This window comes from Dendrobates tinctorius, unplaced genomic scaffold (assembly GCF_039654945.1).
Source record: "Dendrobates tinctorius isolate UK_male_01 unplaced genomic scaffold, ASM3965494v1 ptg000030l, whole genome shotgun sequence".
Classification (NCBI taxonomy): Eukaryota; Metazoa; Chordata; class Amphibia; order Anura; family Dendrobatidae; genus Dendrobates; species Dendrobates tinctorius.
In genome coordinates, this window is record NW_027361698.1 from 34,403,680 (window position 1) to 34,423,697 (window position 20,018).

A 20,018-nucleotide genomic window follows, 5' to 3' on the forward strand; every position below is an offset into this window, starting at 1 on the left:
TGATATGACGAGATTGATTTCATGCTTTATTAATTGATCAATTTTTTTTGATTCAAGAACACTGTGTCTTTTTTTTCCAGCTTCTGGACCAGGAACTCCCGATTCTGTTGAGGGAGTAAACCAACATCTTTCTCCTGAATCTTCTCGCAAAGCGTACTGTAGAACTTGGGAGCAGCCCAGCCAGTCGGCATCATTCAGTCACATGGCACAGTCGCCCAATGTGTTTAATGAACACATAACAAACACCAGCATGTCTCCTGCCTCTTTAAAATCTCCAGCTGTGACTAGATCTAGAAGTGTGTCTGACTCCTCAGTGCCACGCAGGGGTATGTATCCTATAAGAGAAGCAGAGGTTGTCCTTGTATCCATCTGCCATGTTTGGAGACCACATTATTGGAAATGGCACATGGTATTAGAGCTGCTTTAGGACAGATTTTACCTCTGGGCCCAAGGGCTTCAAGTTATGCTTCTAATCTTGTGCAATGCTAAATTGTATTATACACTTCTAAACACATACAAGTCTGTGTTTAATGTATTACATGTTGAATGTAGCTAGTAAAACATGCCAGTGTACATCAGGGAATTGCAGAGAAAATGGAAAAAAATCGAAGACAAAAGCCGAATGTCAACCATCAAACATGAAATACTGGACATCATTTATAAAAGTGAATATGTTAGAGAAAACAAATATTACCGTGCTGAAAGCACTGTTAACCTATCCAGAAACTGTAAAGGGTTACGGATGCAGGGGAAAAAAGATTTTGCATAGGTGATTGCTTTAATAAAATTGCCCTATATTTCTGTCTGCAGCCTTTATTCCTGCATTCATTTTCAGACCCCCTTGACATGCAGTTTGCAGCCTGACTCAAGTCTCAGATATTTCTCCTGTTGGAGTGTCCTCCCTGCAATATAGGCTGGATGTGTGGTCTGTTTGGATCTAGGGTGCTGCTGTCTTCATTAGCTCATATATCAGCAGTTTTTAGCCTGCATTTACACCTTTGTGTATTTTGGCTCTTTTTCTATGGCCTATTTTCTCTGCCGTCCTTGGGGCGTAAGATGATTTCCTTTATATCCCCTTTTGAGATTTGTGTAGATCCCCATCCCTATCTATAAAACCAGATTCACACATTCTTGTTTTGCAGACTGCGATGCATGGTCTGGCCAGGGGTCTCCTGACCCGAAATTAACAACCTCATAGGCATATATAAGGTGGGTTAGGAGACCCATAGCCGGTCTGTCTATCACAGTCCGTACTCGGACCACAAAACACGTATGTGTGAATCCAAACACAGAGAGATGAGAGCGACATCAGGAATCTCTGAAGAATTTGTTTTGCAAAAGTATTCTGCTAGATAAGAGACTTACTGACACTGCAGTAGCCAAATAATAGAATATTTTAATGAAGACTATTTAAAAAGTTGTTAATTTTGTATTTAGTAAGCAAATAAACGATTAAAAAAGCTGTGTGATGGTGTACAGTCTTTAACTATACACAATTTTTGCTACACAGACATCATATGAGACTATTTGTTTCGTGAGATCTGTGACACCTCAATAATGATTCTGTACTCAAACACGCAGTAGTAATTTAGGAATTGTCTGGGGGCTAACCGGCCTCAGGCAATGTTCAATAGAATAAAATTAGCATTTTACATATCTAGATAATTTGATATAAAACTACAACGGGCCCAAAAACTCATAGAATACAGAGCAATATGTACTACAGTAGTAACATGAAACAGTGAGACTGCACATTGATTATAATATTTGTACTGAGCCCACCCTGTCCAGCCATGACGCTCATAACCAAACCATAATTTTTTGTTACACTATTAAATTATGACAAAGCGAATTTGGTGAAGACAATTTTTTCGATGTGGTTATCAAGATTACATGTGGGGAGATTAATGTTATTTTCTTTATTACTGTCTGCTTTGTTTCATGTTGTTTTAATATCTTAATTTCCGTGTGAATCTTCACCAATGTGCAACACTAAACACTGTCTCCACTTTTCTGTCATTTAGATTCTGTCTCAAAGACCTCCACTCCTGCATTCAGCAAGTCCAGTAAGCCATCCAACCAGCAGGGCTCCCCATGGGAGACACTCGTCGTTTTTGCCATCAATCTGAAGCAGCTGAATGTTCAAATGAACATGAGCAATGTAATGGGAAATACAACGTAAGTTGAGAACATTTCATTTGAATGAGTGTTTTCATTTTTGAAAGTTATCCCCTGTCAATGGGGATGGAGGATAATTTTCTGATGGCTGAGAGTCTGACCAGCATGGCCCCCAACAATCCCAAGAACCCCACACAGGTGGTCATTCATGCACACTAATACTCCATTTATTTTTCATGGGATTCCTGTAGATTGACAAATGCTGCTGTCACCTGATCTTTAGTGCTCCCATTAGAGTGAATAGATAGACAGAGCAATTGACCTCCGCTCCAAGCATCCAGGACTCCTTAGAGCCTCAATTCTCAGAATCGCTGGTGGATAGCCCGATCGGAAAGTTATCTTCTTGGATTTTACTTGGATAGGGGATAACTTTCAAACGTGAGAACACCCCTTTAAGTTGGTTTATTGTTGTTGGACCACAGTATCCTCTACACAACCCAGGAACCTAATGCCCTTTGAATAGGTGTGTGACCGCATATTTTACACATATTTTAATTGGAATTGGCTCCCTTGTTGGTCCACACTTCTACCTTGTATGTATTGAGAAATATGTGACGCCGTATTTCTTTCTGACAAGTGCCTATAATAAGAATTAAAATTATTACCTGATAATCAGCTGTCTGACTCCGCAGCTGCTTGTGTCGTGGCTGTGGAGCCGGACAGCTGATTATCGGGAGCGATTCAGGTAGCCGGGTTCCCTCTGCAGCTTGTTCGGTAAGCGCTATAGCTTGCCGAATAAGGAGGGACCCGACCAAATTCGCTCATCTATAATCATGAGTATTGCATGTTAGGTTTTTTGCCAAATGTTAAAGAGCAACCGTTCTTATAATTTTATTTAATAAATCAATAAAACACATGAAAATAAGAAACTTTGTAATATATTTTACCAGAGAAATCTGCTTCTTTTTTCACCTGGACTGATCATTTACTCTAAATTCATGGTTAAAATCTGTTTTCAGTGAAAACCAAGGTTTCAAATGCTATGATAAAACATTACAGTTGGTGCTTTCAACACTCTATGGAGAGGGGAAGAGCTAGAAGCAGACATAGACATTGTGCTGCACGTTCTCCTGAAATGACATTTACAGTTCTTCATAGAACTTTCTGACCACCGAGTGTAATCTCCTATCTCCGTAATGGGAAAATCTGTTTTCACCAAAGACTGATTTTACCTATGGATTGGTAATTGTGCAAATGAATAATCAGTTCAGGAGAAAAACCTGATTTCTCTAACTAGATATATTACAAGGTTTCTTATTTTTATTTGTTCTATTGTTTTTTTATTTAAAATTATAACGGCTGATAATCTTTAGTAATTTCAAGGTCTATAAATTAACGTTGCCCGAACCTGCTATCTGCAGGTTTAACCAATGAGCTCATGTGTATGGGAACGTCCCAATTCTCCCGACAGATAATGCTAGAGAAGGGTCTGGCTGATTAGGTTCTCACCTGCCCATTCTTTTGTTCTTTGGGAAATAAGTCGTCGTCAGAGGAGTCTAGCAGTGGCTCTCTCATAGAGAACTCAGGAGCACTCAGTACATGGAATGTATGCATAGAAACAGCTTGAAGAAGAGGAAAAATATAGCTCCTGTAACAAATTTCATTGCTTTCAGATGGACCACAAGTGGACTAAAAAGCCAGGGCCGTCTGTCTGTAGGAAGTAACAGAGACCGGGAAATCAGCATGTCTGTAGGCCTGGGAAGATCTCAGCTGGACTCCAGAGGGGGAGTCGTTGGTGGCACAATAGATGTTAATACCTTGGAAATGGTTGGTAAGTTGGCCAACAAACTATTTTGTTTTCTTTTTTTTTAATGTAGTTCCATTTTGATGTACATGGATGTAGAAATGTGCTGCATTTTTATATCTAATATATTACATGATGTATTTTAATGGATGTGTTACTAATTTGCTTTTTCCCTTCACTAGAGACTGATGGCTACTGTGTAAAAATGCTCTATTGGCCCAATCGATAATATTTTTACAGTAGACTTGTCCTTTCAATGTGCTGACAGGAGACCGATCCGCCTTAAAACTTTCTAACGTAATTATTGTAGTGACACAATGTTGTAACAATGTGACATCAGACATCTGAAGTTTAAAAAAACAAAACGTGAGGGAAGAGTTAAAGGGATTTGTCCCAAGTTATTACCAGCAACCTGCAAGTTTTCATTTATCCTGTGGTTGTACGTTGGAACTACTCCTTTAGACTAGACATTGTAATGGATGCTTAAATGCTTGTTGTTCATAAACATAATGGAGGTTACTTTCCACATTTCATTTGAAGTGTAAACAATAATATGGTTAATTGTTTCGTTATAGCTCACATTTCGGAACATCCAAATCAACAGCCCAGTCATAAGATCCAGATCACGATGGGCTCCACCGAAGCTCGTGTTGATTACATGGGTTCAAGTATCCTTATGGGAATCTTCAGTAATGCAGACCTAAAGTTACAGGATGAGTGGAACGTGAACCTATACACCCCAATGGACACGAGCATATCTGACAAAAGGTATACACACGTGTGTTCTGTATACACACATGTGACACAATTGCTTCCTTTATTTCTCTAACCTATGTTTTCTTTCCGTAGTGTAATATTTATCCATGGAGACCTGCAGTGGGACATTTTTCAGGTGATGATATCACGATCTACCACTCCAGACCTTATTAAAATTGGAATGAAGTTGCAAGAATTTTTTACTCAGCAGTTTGACACAAGCAAGCGAGCTCTATCCACTTGGGGGCCTGTTCCATACCTCCCACCCAAGGCTGTTGTGACCAACTTGGAAAAGAACTCACGGGAACAATGTAGGAGCTGCACCTCTCTGTGCTTTGTTACATCAGTAAATGTGTAGAATGTCAGTTTCATGTGTACACATTATTTTATATTCATGTGTACACATATTATATATTCACTACCTTTTAAAATAACTTGCACATAAGGAAAGAAAGCTTTATGATACATTAAAAAATGTAATGTTTTGGGGTATTTTAAACCACAGTACATTCTTAACGTCTCAATAACTAATAACTTTGTAACTAATAAGTCATGTCATACTAACTTAATTTCCTTCTATGACAGAATCACTGATTGGGTGGATCAGGGAAATGCTGTAGATATAGTATATCTTGACTTCAGCAAAGCATTTGACAAAGTATCTCACACAATCCTTATTGAAAAAATGACTAAGTACGGAATGGATAAGGAACTGTTAGGTGGATTCATAACTGGCTTAGTGATCGGACCCAAAGATTGGTCGTAAATGGCTGCACATCCAGTTGGAAGAATGTCTCAAGTGGGGTACCACAGGGCTCTGTCCTGGGTCCTGTATTGTTCAACATCTTTATCAACGATTTTGATGAAGGAAATGAGGGTAAACTGATTAAATTTGCTGATGACACAAAGCTAGGAGGGATAGCTAATACTAGAGAAGAGAGAGAGAGGATTCAAAAAGATATAAATAAACTGGAGCAGTGGGCAGCAACTAACAGAATGGTTTTTAACAGGGAAAAATGCAAAGTTCTACATCTAGGCAATAAAAATGGAAAAAGCATATACATAATGGGAGGAATAGGGCTAAGCAACAGCACATGTGAAAAAGACTTGGGTATACTAATAGATCACAGACCGAATATGAGTCAACAGTGTGATGCAGCAGCAAAAAAGGCAAATGCAATTCTAGGATGTATTAACAGACGTATACAGTCTAGATCACATGAAGTCATTATTGCCCTCTACTCCTCTTTGGTCAGACCTCATCTGGAATACTGTGTCCTGTTTTGGGCACCACATTTTGAAAAAGATATCAACAAACTGGAGCAAGTTCAGAAAAGAGCGACCAGAATGGTGACCGGTCCGCAAACCCTGTCTTATGAGGAAAGGTTACAGGATTTGGGAATGTTTAGCTTGCAGAAGAGAAGGCTGAGAGGAGACTTAATAGCTGTCTACAAATATCTCAAGGGCTGTCACATTGTAGAAGGATCATCTTTATTCTCATTTGCACAAGGAAAGACTAGAAGCAATGGGATGAAACTGAATGGGAGGAGACACAGATTATATATTAAAAAAAACTTTTTGACAGTTAGTGATCAATGATTGAAACAGGCTGCCACGAAAGGTGGTGAGTTCTCCTTCAATAGAAGTCTTCAAACAGACATCTGTCTGGGATGATTTAGCGAATCCTGCTTTGAGCAGGGGGTTGGTCCAGATGGCCCAGGAGGTCCCTTCCAACTCTACAATTCTATGATTCAATACATAGTGTACTGTGCATAGAGGAAAGTACATAAGTGCATTGTCACTTTTTTGCCCGGTTTCCCCCACTCTTCTTTATCACAACGTTAAGTGGGACGTCCTGCATCGTCCAGCATCTGACCACTGATTTAGAATGGAGAACTGTATGTCTCAGGATTCCTTGCATTACCACCAGGCTCCTGGCCTTGTTTCACTGGTAATTTCATAAGATCAGTCTCGCTCAGCCACTTTATTAACATAGCAGCAGCTATGCAAAGTGTGAAGCTTCAGTCTTCCTCACCTACAGTACTGTTGATGTTACGAGGTTGAGTGCCGCAAATACTAAGTGTGCAACTTCCGTCTTCTGTTCTAGCTGAGCTCCAAAATGAGGATCTTCAGCTCAGGGACACACACTGTGCTGTACACACTGCACATGCTCACACTGTTCAGTTAGGACAGGCAGACTGCTTATGCCCAGATTTGTTTCGCTATAGACAGGCAGTAATGTAACTGTGTATGCTCAGCGTAACTAACGAACTAATGGAGCACTTCTCGACTAGAAATAAAGTATAAACAAACAGATAATATGGGGTATTTTGGGGGGGTCATGGTAGGCAAACAGTTTACTTGAAGATTGAAGGCAGGTTTATTTCTCTGTGGTTTTGACAGCATGAATCATGTGGCACATTCCCTTTAACCAAAGAGTTAAATTGTAAAGGCCTAACCACTTTGGAATTATTGTATTCCATGATTTTGGGGTGTATATTCACATATGTGTACTTTTTTTTTGTCCTGATATACCATTTTCAGCCATCCTGGTACATTCGATAACTGGGCAATGCTGCAATGAGAGAGCCCAGTATGTTCTCCAATAAGCATTGCAGTAAAACACTCTCAGTGCTGCTTTTTGGTACACCAAGTAAACTAGTTTTTGTTTTACTATATAGCTCATTGGGGCAGTTTAGTGTACTTACTCCTGTAAAAAAATATATAGTTTACTTGCTCCTGTAAAAAAAAAAAATACAGCTTATCAATCATATATTTGACATGTCATCAAGCTCTAATCTAAATGTAGAATTTGCTCTGTTTTTCTGTGCACTACATGGCCCTATACACAACTCTGGTAGCCTGATTTTTTTCTTATGCCATCTACAGAAGTATACGTGACTGTAGGCAGTGGAGAGCTCAGACAAGCAAGGCTAACCGGAGTTAAATGCTTGTGGCAAACAGATCACTGATGTGAAACTGCATATGATGTGCTGATGAATATGACAGAGGATTATCTTCAACCATATGCATCAACCGAAAATTTGCTGTCTTACCTGACTGATATTTCTTCTACAGTCATTATACGCAGCTCAGCCCTGCTTGTGTCTTAGCTCTGCACTGCCTAGTTATTACAAGTTTCATTGTGCAGGCAGAGTAGTTAAGCTCTGCTAAAAACCAGCTAACAGAGCACAATGGAAAACACAAACAGCTATATTTATTTCGATGGCAGAAGATAAAATCAGCTTGGCAGATTGCCATACAAGAACAGACACAGAAACATAGGGTATATTCTAAAGGTAGAATACAGTCTATGTCAGTGCTGGAGGCAGAGCAGCGTAATACTGGTAGGATGTCGGCAGACAGAGACTGCACTGGGCGTGATCAACCAAGCACAGTGGAACTACAGTAGGACTGATCCAATGGCAACTGCCAATGTGTCATCCTTTGGAGGGCAAAAAAGTGCAAAACAGGGCAGATTTAAAAATAAGCCTTATTGGAATAACTGAATAGATATTTGCGTGTGTTTTTATAAGACCACATTGTGATTTTAGGAATGACCCTTTAAATATTTTCACACCCAAATAGACACAAAGTAAATTGTTTGTGCAACTTTGTCTTTCAGTGCTGGATGCCGCTCACCATCGTCACTGGCCAGGAGTGCTGAAAATAATATCTGGCTGCCACATATCCTTGTTTCAGAATCCACTACCAGAAGATACTGTCCAGTTAGGTGGCTCAATGAGCCTACATGGCAATCATATGACATTAGCATGTTTCCACGGGCCTAATTTCCGTTCAAAATCTTGGGCATTGTTTCATTTAGAAGAGCCAAATATTGCCTTTTGGACAGAAGCACAAAAAATTTGGGAAGAAGGTACTTATGTATATATTTACATTACTTGCTCATCAGAAAACTTTCACCATAAGTAGTGATTTTCTTTATTGTGAAGGCTTTGTATACTTATAGGTGTGGGGGGGGGCAGCTATATATCCATAGTATGGCTAGAAGGGAATATGCAGTGTTATGTTTGCCTTCATCTGCCTTCAGTGATTGTAGTTGCAATAAAAAAGGGTATTGTTTCTTTCATAATTTAAAAGTAAATGCACAAGGCTGGCTCTTTTGTAAATGCTAAAATTTTTTATTTTTTTTATGAATTTTTATTTTTTAAGGCTCAAGTGATCACTCGACTTACATTGTACAGACCCTCGATTTTCACCTTGGACACAACACAATGGTCACAAAGCCCTGTGGTGCACTGGAGAGCCCTATGGCAACAATCACTAAAATCACACGAAGACGCCATGAAAATCCACCGCACGGAGTAGCTAGTGTAAAGGAATGGTTTAATTATGTCACCGCCATGAGAAATGAAGGTAAGTTACGAGATGACCCTGACTTTTTTGCCAGCAAATCTGCTTTCATTTTCATCATGAAAATCCTTGAATGTCACTGCTAACATCACATCGGAAATATTATCACACAAGTATATGTTTGTGTAACATCACATTGACCTCTACCTCTGAATGTTTTTTTTCCTTGCACAGTCACACATTAGGGCTGATCTACTAGCCACCAGCCAGCTAACCTGCCTCTATCATTGATGCTAGAGTTAGGATGATTACAGCAGTTTTGTTGCAAAATTTTTAGTAGAAATTTCCCATTGACATAAATTGGTTTTTCAGATTTCTCTTTGCTTGCAGCAAAAACAACTTCATTCTGCCACAAACTTGCTGGCTATGAAAATCACCTTAGTGAACGCGAGTAATATAAAATATCCAGAAGAGAAATACTGTATATCAAGCCGGACCCCAATTAGGCTTTAAACCAGCAAGTAAAGTAGACCCCTGAAGTATAACTTTTATTAGATGACAACTAAAACACACAATTGCAAAAAACATTCTCAAATTACATAAAAATATAGATGTTCATATACAATTGGATTGTCAAGACCCCAGAAATTTTCTCCATCGCTTCATTGGGGGACACAGGAACCATGGGTGTGTGCTGCTGCCACTAGGAGGCTGACACTATGCACACATAAAAAAGTTAGCTCCTCCTCCGCAGTAAACACCCCACCGACTGGCGCTCGGTTAATCAGTTTAGCTTAGTGTCAATAGGAGGTGGACACAGGTCTTTCATTAGACCCTTATCTACCTCAGTGTGCGTCGTTCCCTTTCAGGTTTTCCGGAGGGATACAGAGTGAATAGTCACATCTGTACTCCCACAAAGAGACTGTGAGTACGGCGTGTACTGTCACCCCGTATCCTCACACGTCTACACGGCAGGATCAAGAGTCTTAACACAGATGCGCGATCCTAGCCCCCGTTTCCTACTCAGTCGCCCACCAGAGCCTTTCAGTTGATGGAGACACTGACGTCCACACAGGAGTTTTCTCTCATGGACGTCCTGATTTCTTCTCCTGGATGAGAGGTACCCTTTCTTTCCTCAGGTACCCCTAAGGAGTAGACTACGGAGAGTAAGTATCGGCTGGCTGAACCCCTCCCGACTCCTCTAGCAGGAGTTCTTTCCTAGCTCCCCCCTGGGCGGTGGGAATGAATGCAGGTTAAACACTGTGTAGGGCTACCTGTTTCCACTTTGCGGCGTCACCTGCATCCTACTGGTCCTGGGGTCGATCAAGCCGCTTAGCGCCGCGGTTATGCGTCCCTAATGAGGCCTCCCCGCCGCCCCGCATTCTCCGGCGGCTGCCAGCTCTAATCCAGGCCCCGGCTTCTATTCGGGCCTTGTCCTGAGGCACGGCCAAGCCCCTTTCCTAGGGCTGCCTTTTTCCCACCCGTCCTGCGACGCCCACCGCTTCATTAAAAGACTGGAGGCGGCGCATGGCCCCGCCCACTCCTCCTAAACCTCCTATAGGCGTTTGGCAGGGCCATCTTTGAATCCCTGAGAGAGCGGTTGGCTCCGCCCTCCCTTCCCAGATCCACAGGGAGCTAATTACCGCCCACTGCTTCAGGAGCCAGCGTTTCTCCTCAGGCTGCCTCCATTTTCCTCAGCTGTGAGACAGTCGCCTTTTCTGGTCTGCAAGACTCGCATACAAGCAAGCTGCGCAGCCCCTAGCTGGAAGTCGCTTCAGGACATCGGTTCCGTGAGTAGCTCTGCACTGCAGACTGACACCCTCCTCAGCTCTCTGTCCCCTAACCGTCTGGCACTGTTAGTGGGTTAACTCACCATGTCTAATTCTAAACCTCTTTGCTCTCGCCCTCCAACCACCTCCTCTTCCTCTGCGGTGGTCAGTCACTTTGCATGTTCTTTTTGTAATCGCAAATTTCCATCAGGTCAGTCCTCTCCCCTCTGCCAGGACTGCAGCAACCCCATTGAACCCACCGCCCAGGAGCCCCCGGTTGTCCCAAGTAAGAGTGAGGCCCCTATCCCAGGGTGGGCTTCCTCTCTGTCACAAATTGTGGCGGATCTCACCAGGGTGTCTCAGACCCTGGTGTCCGTACTTGATAAGTTGCCCCTGCAGGCTTCCGCAGGACCCAGCAGGTCACAGGAAGCTCCGTCTGAGCCTGCCAACATTAGCCGCAAAAGATCCAGACAGAAGCACAGGTCCGATTCCTCTTCCCGTTCCATCTAGCCCCATAGCCCCTCCCAGCGACCCTCTTCCCGATCTTCTTCACCTGAGCCAGGCAAAACTTTCTCGGATGCGCCCTCTGAGGATGTTTTGGAACTGGATTCGGACCAAATCGCTGACATGAGGGATATGGTCCAGAGCCTCATTGGAGCGATCAACCAGACCTTCAAGATCAAGGACTCGTCCGCAGATCAGGGGGTTTCGTTCAGACGGTCTAAACCTCCTTCCAAGGTCTTTGCTCCTCATTCTGAGTTCCAGAAGCTTCTGACCAGGGAAAGAGAAAATCCGACCAGGCGCTTTCAAAGAGGAAAACGCCTTGGTGTGTTATATCCTTTCTCGCCGGAGCTCACCGCCGACTGGTCAACTTCTCCTGCCGTGGACCCGCCGGTTTCCAGGCTATCTCACAACACGGTCCTTCCGATTTCTGGTGGAGCATACTTGGGAGATCCTAATGACAGAATCATAGAATCTTTTGCGAAGTCAGCTTTCAAACCTGCACTATATCTTCGAAACAGGTACAACTAATGTAACACCTCTTTTCATGTTTTGGTCGTCATCTTATCTACTATGGTGTTCTTGAACCACCTTATTCTATTTATTATGAGTCCATACCACTCTTTCTTATATATTCTATTAGCAGTCGGGTAGGTTATTCCTTGTCTGTTTATTTATCCTTTTGTCTCTCTCCCCTCTCAACTGGTCCTCCTTCCTGATGCATTATTACCGTATAATATGAGATTTATCAATGTATTTTTCTGATGCATTAGACTGCACGTCTGGACACCATTATTGTAAATATTTATTGGATATTACTGTATTAATCATGAGGACTTGTTATGACTTTTTTCTTCTTGCATCTGTATTGTATTAACTACAGCAGACTGACCAAGGCCGGTTGTAGGCCGAAACGTCTCTGAGACTGCATAAAAGTAAAATAAAACGTCATCTTTAAATTAAAAAAAAAAGCGACCAGACGAGCAGCGGATACTGCGTCCAGACCGGTATGCCCTAATACTTCACATGTTTGCCTCATATGGGCCTGAATTTTTCAGCGTGACACAGATATAGCATTAACAGGCACACAGCCTTATTACTCCATGAAGACTGACTCCATGATCAGTACTCATAATACCCTCCGATATACCAGCGCAATATGTCCTAGGGACAGCTGGAGAGTATAATATTTACCTACACTATATCTTCAAAACAGGAGTCCATACCACTCTTTCTTATATATTCTAATAGCAGTCGGCAGACTGACGAAGGCCGGTTGTAGGCCGAAACGTCTCTGACACTGCATTAAAATAAAACTTCATCTTTAAAGGATCATTCAGTTGAGTGCCAAGTTACTTTATTATGCCACTGGGGGCACAAGCTCCCTTCTTCCCCAGTCCAAACCTCGTCGGCCTCCTCCGAAACATCAGTTTCGGTCCTTTCGGCGTTTCACAACAGAGACTCCTTCCCAACAGCAGAGGCCACAAGCGCGCCAAGATAGGAAAAGGGTTTCCTTTAGGCCCAGTCCTTCCTGGCGCTCCCATTCCTCCCAAGGTAGATCCACCAGATCCAGACCTGGAAGGTCTTCCTCTACATGACTGACATCAAAACCCCGGTACATCCCTCCAGCTGGGCGGCCGCCTTCTTGCCTTCAGGGATGTCTGGCTCGCCTCAGTGGAAGGTGCCTGGGTCAGGGAAGTTGTATCCTCAGGATACAAGATAGAATTCGTTTTGCGCCCTCGGGATCGATTCTTCGAATCCCGACCCACGAAAGATCCTGCCTTGGTTCCGGGTTTCTTCACAGCCATTGCCTCTCTCCTCAGATCGGGGGTGATTGTTCCCGTACCAGAAGAAGAGCGCTTCACAGGTTTCTACTCAAACCTGTTTGTAGTACCGAAAAAAAGGCGGTACGGTTCGGCCCATTCTGGATCTAAAATTACTAAACGAAAGGGTCCGTCTGCGACATTTCAGGATGGAGTCCCTTCGTTTGGTAATCGCTTCCATGGAGGCACAGGAATTTCTGTGCTCCATAGACATTCAGGACGCCTATCTACATGTCCCCATCTTCCCGGGACATCAGAAATTCCTGCGCTTCGCGATACATCAGGAGAATTTCCAGTTTGTCACCCTACCTTCGGTCTCGCCACCGCTCCCAGGGTTTTTACAAAAATCATGGCAGCATTGATGGCCATCTTGATGATCAGAGGTCTCGTGCTCTTTCTGTACCTCGACGACATCCTCATCAAAGCTCCGTCCTTGCCCCAGGCTCACGAAAGTCTGACCATCGTTCGCGACACCCTTTCCCGATTCGAGTGGATCATCAACAGAAAGAAGTCCTGCCTGGTTCCAACACAACGTCTTGTGTTCCTAGGCATACTTTTCGACACCCGCCAAGCAAGAGTTTTCCTTCCCGAGGAGAAGAGAGTAACTCTTCGGCGGGAGGTTCGCTCGCTTCAAGGCCCCCGGCTCACTTCAACGTCGGAAGCGATTCCCTTCGCCCAATTCCATTCAAGACCACTACAGCGGGCCATTCTGTCGCAGTGGAACAAGTCTGTCTCCTCCCTGGATCGCCCAATTTGACTCTCCTTTTGAGTCAAACTGTCCCTCAATTGGTGGCTAACATCACCTCTCATCTCCCAGGGCCGGTCTTTTCTTCAGGTACATTGGCAAGTGGTGATGACGGACACCAGCCTTCTCGGCTGGGGCGCGGTGTTTCGCCATCTGACCGTCCAGGGTCGTTGGTCAACGCAGGAGGCTGCTCTCTCGATTAACGTCTTAGAGATACAGGCAATTTTTCTGTCCCTACTTCATTGGCACAAACTGCTCAAGGGTCTGCCAGTTCGGATTCAGATAGACAATGCCACAGCGGTGGCATATGTCAACCACCAGGGAGGGACTCGGAGTTCCTTGGCGTTGGCCAAGGTATCCAAAATCCTTCATTGGGCAGAGAGGTCAGTTCCAACAATATCCGCGGTACATATTCCCGGCGTGGAAAACGCGGCCGCCGACTTTCTCAGCCGCGGGGGTCTTGCGGCTGGGGAATGGTACCTCCATCAGGAGGTCTTCCATCAGATTTGCCTTCGATGGGGGACCCCGGACGTGGACCTTATGGCATTCCGTCTGAACAGGAAGGTTACACGGTTCGTGTCCAGGGCCCGCGATCCCCTCACTGGACGCCAATGCTCTGACCATTCCTTGGTCACAGTTCGCTCTCTCCTATCTGTTCCCTCCCCTTCCGCTTCTCCCCAAGCTGTTGAAGAAGATCAAGGCAGAAGGGGTGCCAGTCATCCTAATCGCGAATAACAATTTTTGATGACGGTGGTGGAGATCTTTTGTAGGTAGCCATGTGCTTGGCTTCAACATCTTCATCAAGTAGCCTTTTGAGATCAGTGCAGAGAAGAGCAGGGGCAACGACACCTTTGGTATCATCATTAGCTGTCTTAGTGCAGAATTTCCTAATACATACAGAAATACACCAAAAAACAAGTTTTAGTATCACATATACAACAAGGATACAGGCAGCAATGTGTAACAAGCTTTGTAAGATCCCAGCTATCCAGCCCCCAATTGGCTTGAGAAAGGAGAAGGTGTCTGACCACCAACTGTCCTTATTACGATCATTGTCTTTATCGTATTGATCTCTGAGTCTTTGAATATCTTCTAACTTTAACTTTAACTTCATAGTACTGTTAGGATCTATATAATGACAGCAAGCGGGTCCATTGACCTGACACATACCACCTTGTGCTGCTGTTAAATAGTCCAGCACTATAGTATGTTGATTAGTGACTATAATAAGTTGATTTTGGACAGCAACAGTAGTATTAAGTATATCCAATATATCCCAAATTTGATCATCTAGATAGTCTGTGGCCCTAACCAATTTATCCCACATTTGTGTAATCATAGGGTAAATGAAAATAGAACTGACAATTTTATTGGCCACACTCATCTGTACTATACAGTGGGGCTAAAAAGTATTTAGTCAGTCAGCAATAGTGCAAGTTCCACCACTTAAAAATATGAGAGGCGTCTGTAATTTACATCATAGGTAGACCTCCACTATGGGAGACAAACTGAGAAAAAAAAAACAGAAAATCACATTGTCTGTTTTTTTTTCCTTTTATTTGCATATTATGGTGGAAAATAAGTATTTGGTCAGAAACAAAATTTCATCTCAATACTTTGTGATATATCCTTTGTTGGCAATGACAGAGGTCAAACGTTTTCTGTAAGTCTTCACAAGGTTGCCACACACTGTTGTTGGTATGTTGGCCCATTCCTCCATGCAGATCTCCTATAGAGCAGTGAGGTTTTTGGCTTTTCGCTTGGCAACACGGACTTTCAACTCCCGCCAAAGGTTTTCTATAGGGTTGAGATCTGGAGACTGGCTAGGCCACTCCAGGACCTTGAAATGCTTCTTACGAAGCCACTCCTTCGTTGCCCTGGCGGTGTGCTTTGGATCATTGTCATGTTGAAAGACCCAGCCACGTTTCATCATCAATGCCCTTGCTGATGGAAGGAGGTTTGCACTCAAAATCTCACGATGCATGGCCCCATTCATTCTTTCATGTACCCGGATCAGTCGTCCTGGCCCCTTTGCAGAGAAACAGCCCCAAAGCATGATGTTTCCACCACCATGCTTTACAGTAGGTATGGTGTTTGATGGATGCAACTCAGTATTCTTTTTCCTCCAAACACGACAAGTTGTGTTTCTACCAAACAGTTCCAGTTTGGTTTCATCAGACCATAGGACATTCTCCCAAAACTCCTCTGGATCATCCAAATGCTCTCTAGCAAACTTCAGACGGGCCCGGACATGTACAGGCTTCAGCAGTGGGACACGTCTGGCACTGCAGGATCTGAGTCCATGGTGGCGTAGTGTGTTACTTATGGTAGGCCTTGTTACATTGGTCCCAGCTCTCTGCAGTTCATTCACTAGGTCCCCCCGCGTGGTTCTGGGATTTTTGCTCACCGTTCTTGTGATCATTCTGACCCCACGGGGTGGGATTTTGCGTGGAGCACCAGATCGAGGGAGATTATCAGTGGTCTTGTATGTCTTCCATTTTCTAATTATTGCTCCCACAGTTGATTTCTTCACTCCAAGCTGGTTGGCTATTGCAGATTCAGTCTTCCCAGCCTGGTGCAGGGCTACAATTTTGTTTCTGGTGTCCTTTGACAGCTCTTTGGTCTTCACCATAGTGGAGTTTGGAGTCAGACTGTTTGAGGGTGTGCACAGGTGTCTTTTTATACTGATAACAAGTTGAAACAGGTGCCATTACTACAGGTAATGAGTGGAGGAAAGAGGAGACTCTTAAAGAAGAAGTTACAGGTCTGTGAGAGCCAGAAATCTTGATTGCTTGTTTCTGACCAAATACTTATTTTCCCACCATAATATGCAAATAAAATGAAAAAAAACAGACAATGTGATTTTCTGGATTTTTTTTTCTCAGTTTGTCTCCCATAGTTGAGGTCTACCTATGATGTAAATTACAGACGCCTCTCATCTTTTTAAGTGGTGGAACTTGCACTATTGCTGACTGACTAAATACTTTTTTGCCCCACTGTATGTGGTCTCTCTGAAGGGTGGGGTGAATTGTCCGCAGCTCTTTTGTATAATGTATGTTTGGGTATAACCTGTGTATCCAACTGTTTGTTTGGAATAACAAAGGTGGCCGGGGTCAAGCGACCGAGAGTACAAGTACCTCTTAACCCTACTGGCAACCATTTACAAGCATTGTCTCCACATACCCAGAACATGTCATCAGGTAAATTCCATAGGGCTGAATGTTGCAGTACCAATCTATGAACTAAGTCTATGAATGCAGATGCATTCTGAAGCATACACCAAGCTGGAGATTGACCTAAACGACTACAATAACCTACATCAGGATTTTCACAAGTGGGGGTTCCTGGTACATATTCAGAGGACTCATTACAAGATATATTGCCAGGAATACTGGCACAGGTTTCGTTAGAACCCTGTGGAAACAAATTAGAAAATTCCCATGACGTATTATGTAACCTTCTTTCTAACAACATTGGTTTGAAGGCATCCGTAGAGTGTGAAGTTACATTGAAACTGACTTGTAAACCATACGTTGGAATTTGCTCTAGATTGGTTAGACTGGTCTTATTCTTAGGGACCCAAGCCCCTCCTTTGTAGGCCAAATATTGAAGTTGTATATTGCTTCCTGAAAGGTTACCTTGCCACCAGGGGGGTATCCCACCCATCCCACAATAGGTATACCAACAGTTAAATTCCATAACTTAGCATTATCTGTGGCATTATTAGCGAGTGTGTCAGAACAGTTAGTCCATGCAAATAACTCCTCCGGTGGAACAGGGATAGCCAAAAAGGGGATGCTTGTGGCTGACACTGGTGAATACGTGCAGATCCAACAGTCTGCCAGAGACTGGGAATTGTCCAACAAATCTCTCAGTCATTTTTCATGATGTTGTATAAACTTATTATTCAAGGACGTTGGGGAATTTAGGCTGTCCCATGCAGTTATCAATAATAATATGGAAAATGCGAAAGACCAAAACATTATGCCCCCTTATTTGCTATTGGCTTGTTTAACCAACTTGCAGTGCGATGCGTGAATCCAAGTCGGTCTTCCTTCTAGTTTCACTGATGTAAGGGTGATGAGGAGGACTTGATGGGGACCGTCACACAAGGGTTCTAGTCCGTGCTTTATGACATGCCATTTCACGACTACCAAATCACCAGGCTTCAGGTTATGACAGGTGTCGGTTTCTGCTGAATCTGGAAGAGAAGAAGAAACTAGAGCATGGGTGTTAGCAAGATTTTTACTAAGCTGAATAACATATTGAACAGCACGGTCAATTTCTTCTGACAACTGCTGAGGCTGGAAATTTGCAATTGGGGGCCTAGTACCAAACAATATCTCATATGGGGACAGGCCATGTTTTGCAATAGGGGTAGTACGAATGTGGTATAGTACAATGGGTAGGAGCTCTGGCCATGGAGCCGTAGTCTCCTGCATCATTTTAGTCAATTGTCCCTTCAGTGTGCCGTTCAGCCTCTCAGCTTTCCCACTGGATTGTGGGTGGTACGGAGTATGGAGGGCTACAGTTGATCCAAGCATTGTCAGAACTTCTTGGTACACATGAGAATAAAGGCCGGACCTTGATCACTTTCAACAACTTCTGGAACCCCGTACCTGCATATGATTTCCATCACCTGTTTCTTCGCTGTGGTTTTTGCAGTCATGTTGGTAATAGGGAATGCTTCCCGCCAACTGGAGAACATGTCAACAACAACCAAACAGTATTCATACCTTCCAGACTCAGGCAACGTGATATGGTCCACCTGGAGCCTTTGGAAAGGATAGTCGGGCTTAGCAAGATGCTTCGGGGGTACACGTTGAAGTTGACCGGATTACAAGTCTGACAGATATTACAGGCACGGTTGAGCGCTGACAAAACTGTGGAAATTCCCGGGGCCCAGTAAAATTTTTGCACCAGTGCGAGGGCCTGATTCTTTCCTCGATGTGTAGGCCCATGTGGCAATAGCAGGGTACATCCGCTTAGGGAGACACACGAGTTGGTCCTTCTTCCAGAGACCATTATCCATACGTGCCCCATCAGTCTTCCATTGCTTCACCTCTTCCTTTGGAGACATTCTCTGCATCGTCATTAAGCGGTCTCGCGGGGTCCGACAGAAAACTTCAGTCTGTTGTAGATCATCAGGTTCTTGTAGGGTCAGTGCTTCTTGTAACTGTTTATGCTGAGAGCGTGTGGTCACCATAGTTGGTATGGTTGGTTCAACGGGTAAAAGAGCGGCGGCTTTTGCTTGCATATCTGCAAATGCGTTGCCAAAAGTCCGTGGACTGTTCCTAGGACCGTGCGCCTTAACTTTGATAATAGCGACCTGAGTAGGTAATTTGATTGAGTCCATGAGAGTTTTAACAGCTTCAGCATTGTTCACTGGGGTTCCGGCAGTAGTAATAAACCCTCGATTGGTCCATAGAGCCCCAAAATCGTGATCAATACCAAATGCATACCGTGATTCCTTGTATATATTAGTCCGTCTGTTCTTGGCCAAAGTACATGCAGTAGACAGAGCCTGGAGTTCTGCTTCTTGTGCTGACTGTGAGGGCGGGAGTGCAGCTGCGTGCACTAAAGTGTCCTCTATGGTAACAGCATATCCCGTGTGGAATCTGCCAAACTCGTCAGCATATCTTGAACCTTCCGTGTATAACACCAGATCAGGATTTGGAAGTGGATTCTCACTGACATTTGGTGGAGTAGCTGTTTCTTCGGTCAGGAGTTGGGAACAATCATGTTGGAGAAAATCCTCATCGCTGCCATCTTTCTTGGGGACCGGCAGTAAAGTAGCAGGGTTGATTGTAGTACAGCGATACAACTTGACATAGTCAGGCAAAAGGAGTGAACACTGCAGCCGTAAGTGTCGTTGCATAGTCAAATGTCTTGGTTGCTGAAGTGTCAGTATTGCTGCAATATCATGCGGGGCAAAAATGTGCGTTTCATGTCCAAGAATTATGTCTGCAGTCTTGTCAAGCAAAGAGTGAGTGGCGTGAACTGCCCTCATGCAACTTGGTGATGCTCGGGCCACTGGGTCAAGGCGGGCCGAATAATAGCCCACTGGTCGTTGCCTATTGCCATGTGATTGTGTAAGTACCCCTGCTGCGTGTCCTTCATTCTCAGACACATACAAATGGAACGGTCGAGTATAGGCCAGGATGCCCAAGGCAGGGGCGGAAGCAATA

The 20,018-nt window shown here is 43.7% G+C and overlaps 1 protein-coding gene across 2 annotated transcripts in view; it reads left to right on the forward strand.

Moving 5' to 3' along the window:
* The window catches only part of BLTP1 (bridge-like lipid transfer protein family member 1), a 451,393-nt gene that overhangs the window by 407,945 nt on the left and 23,430 nt on the right, over nt 1–20,018 (forward strand). For both annotated transcript variants that reach the window (XM_073572011.1, XM_073572012.1), the window contains 7 exons: nt 81–326; nt 2,025–2,178; nt 3,792–3,949; nt 4,498–4,690; nt 4,772–4,989; nt 8,304–8,555; nt 8,852–9,055. In XM_073572011.1, the coding sequence (XP_073428112.1) occupies nt 81–326; nt 2,025–2,178; nt 3,792–3,949; nt 4,498–4,690; nt 4,772–4,989; nt 8,304–8,555; nt 8,852–9,055 (1,425 nt within the window). The remainder of the gene's footprint in view (nt 1–80; nt 327–2,024; nt 2,179–3,791; nt 3,950–4,497; nt 4,691–4,771; nt 4,990–8,303; nt 8,556–8,851; nt 9,056–20,018) is intronic.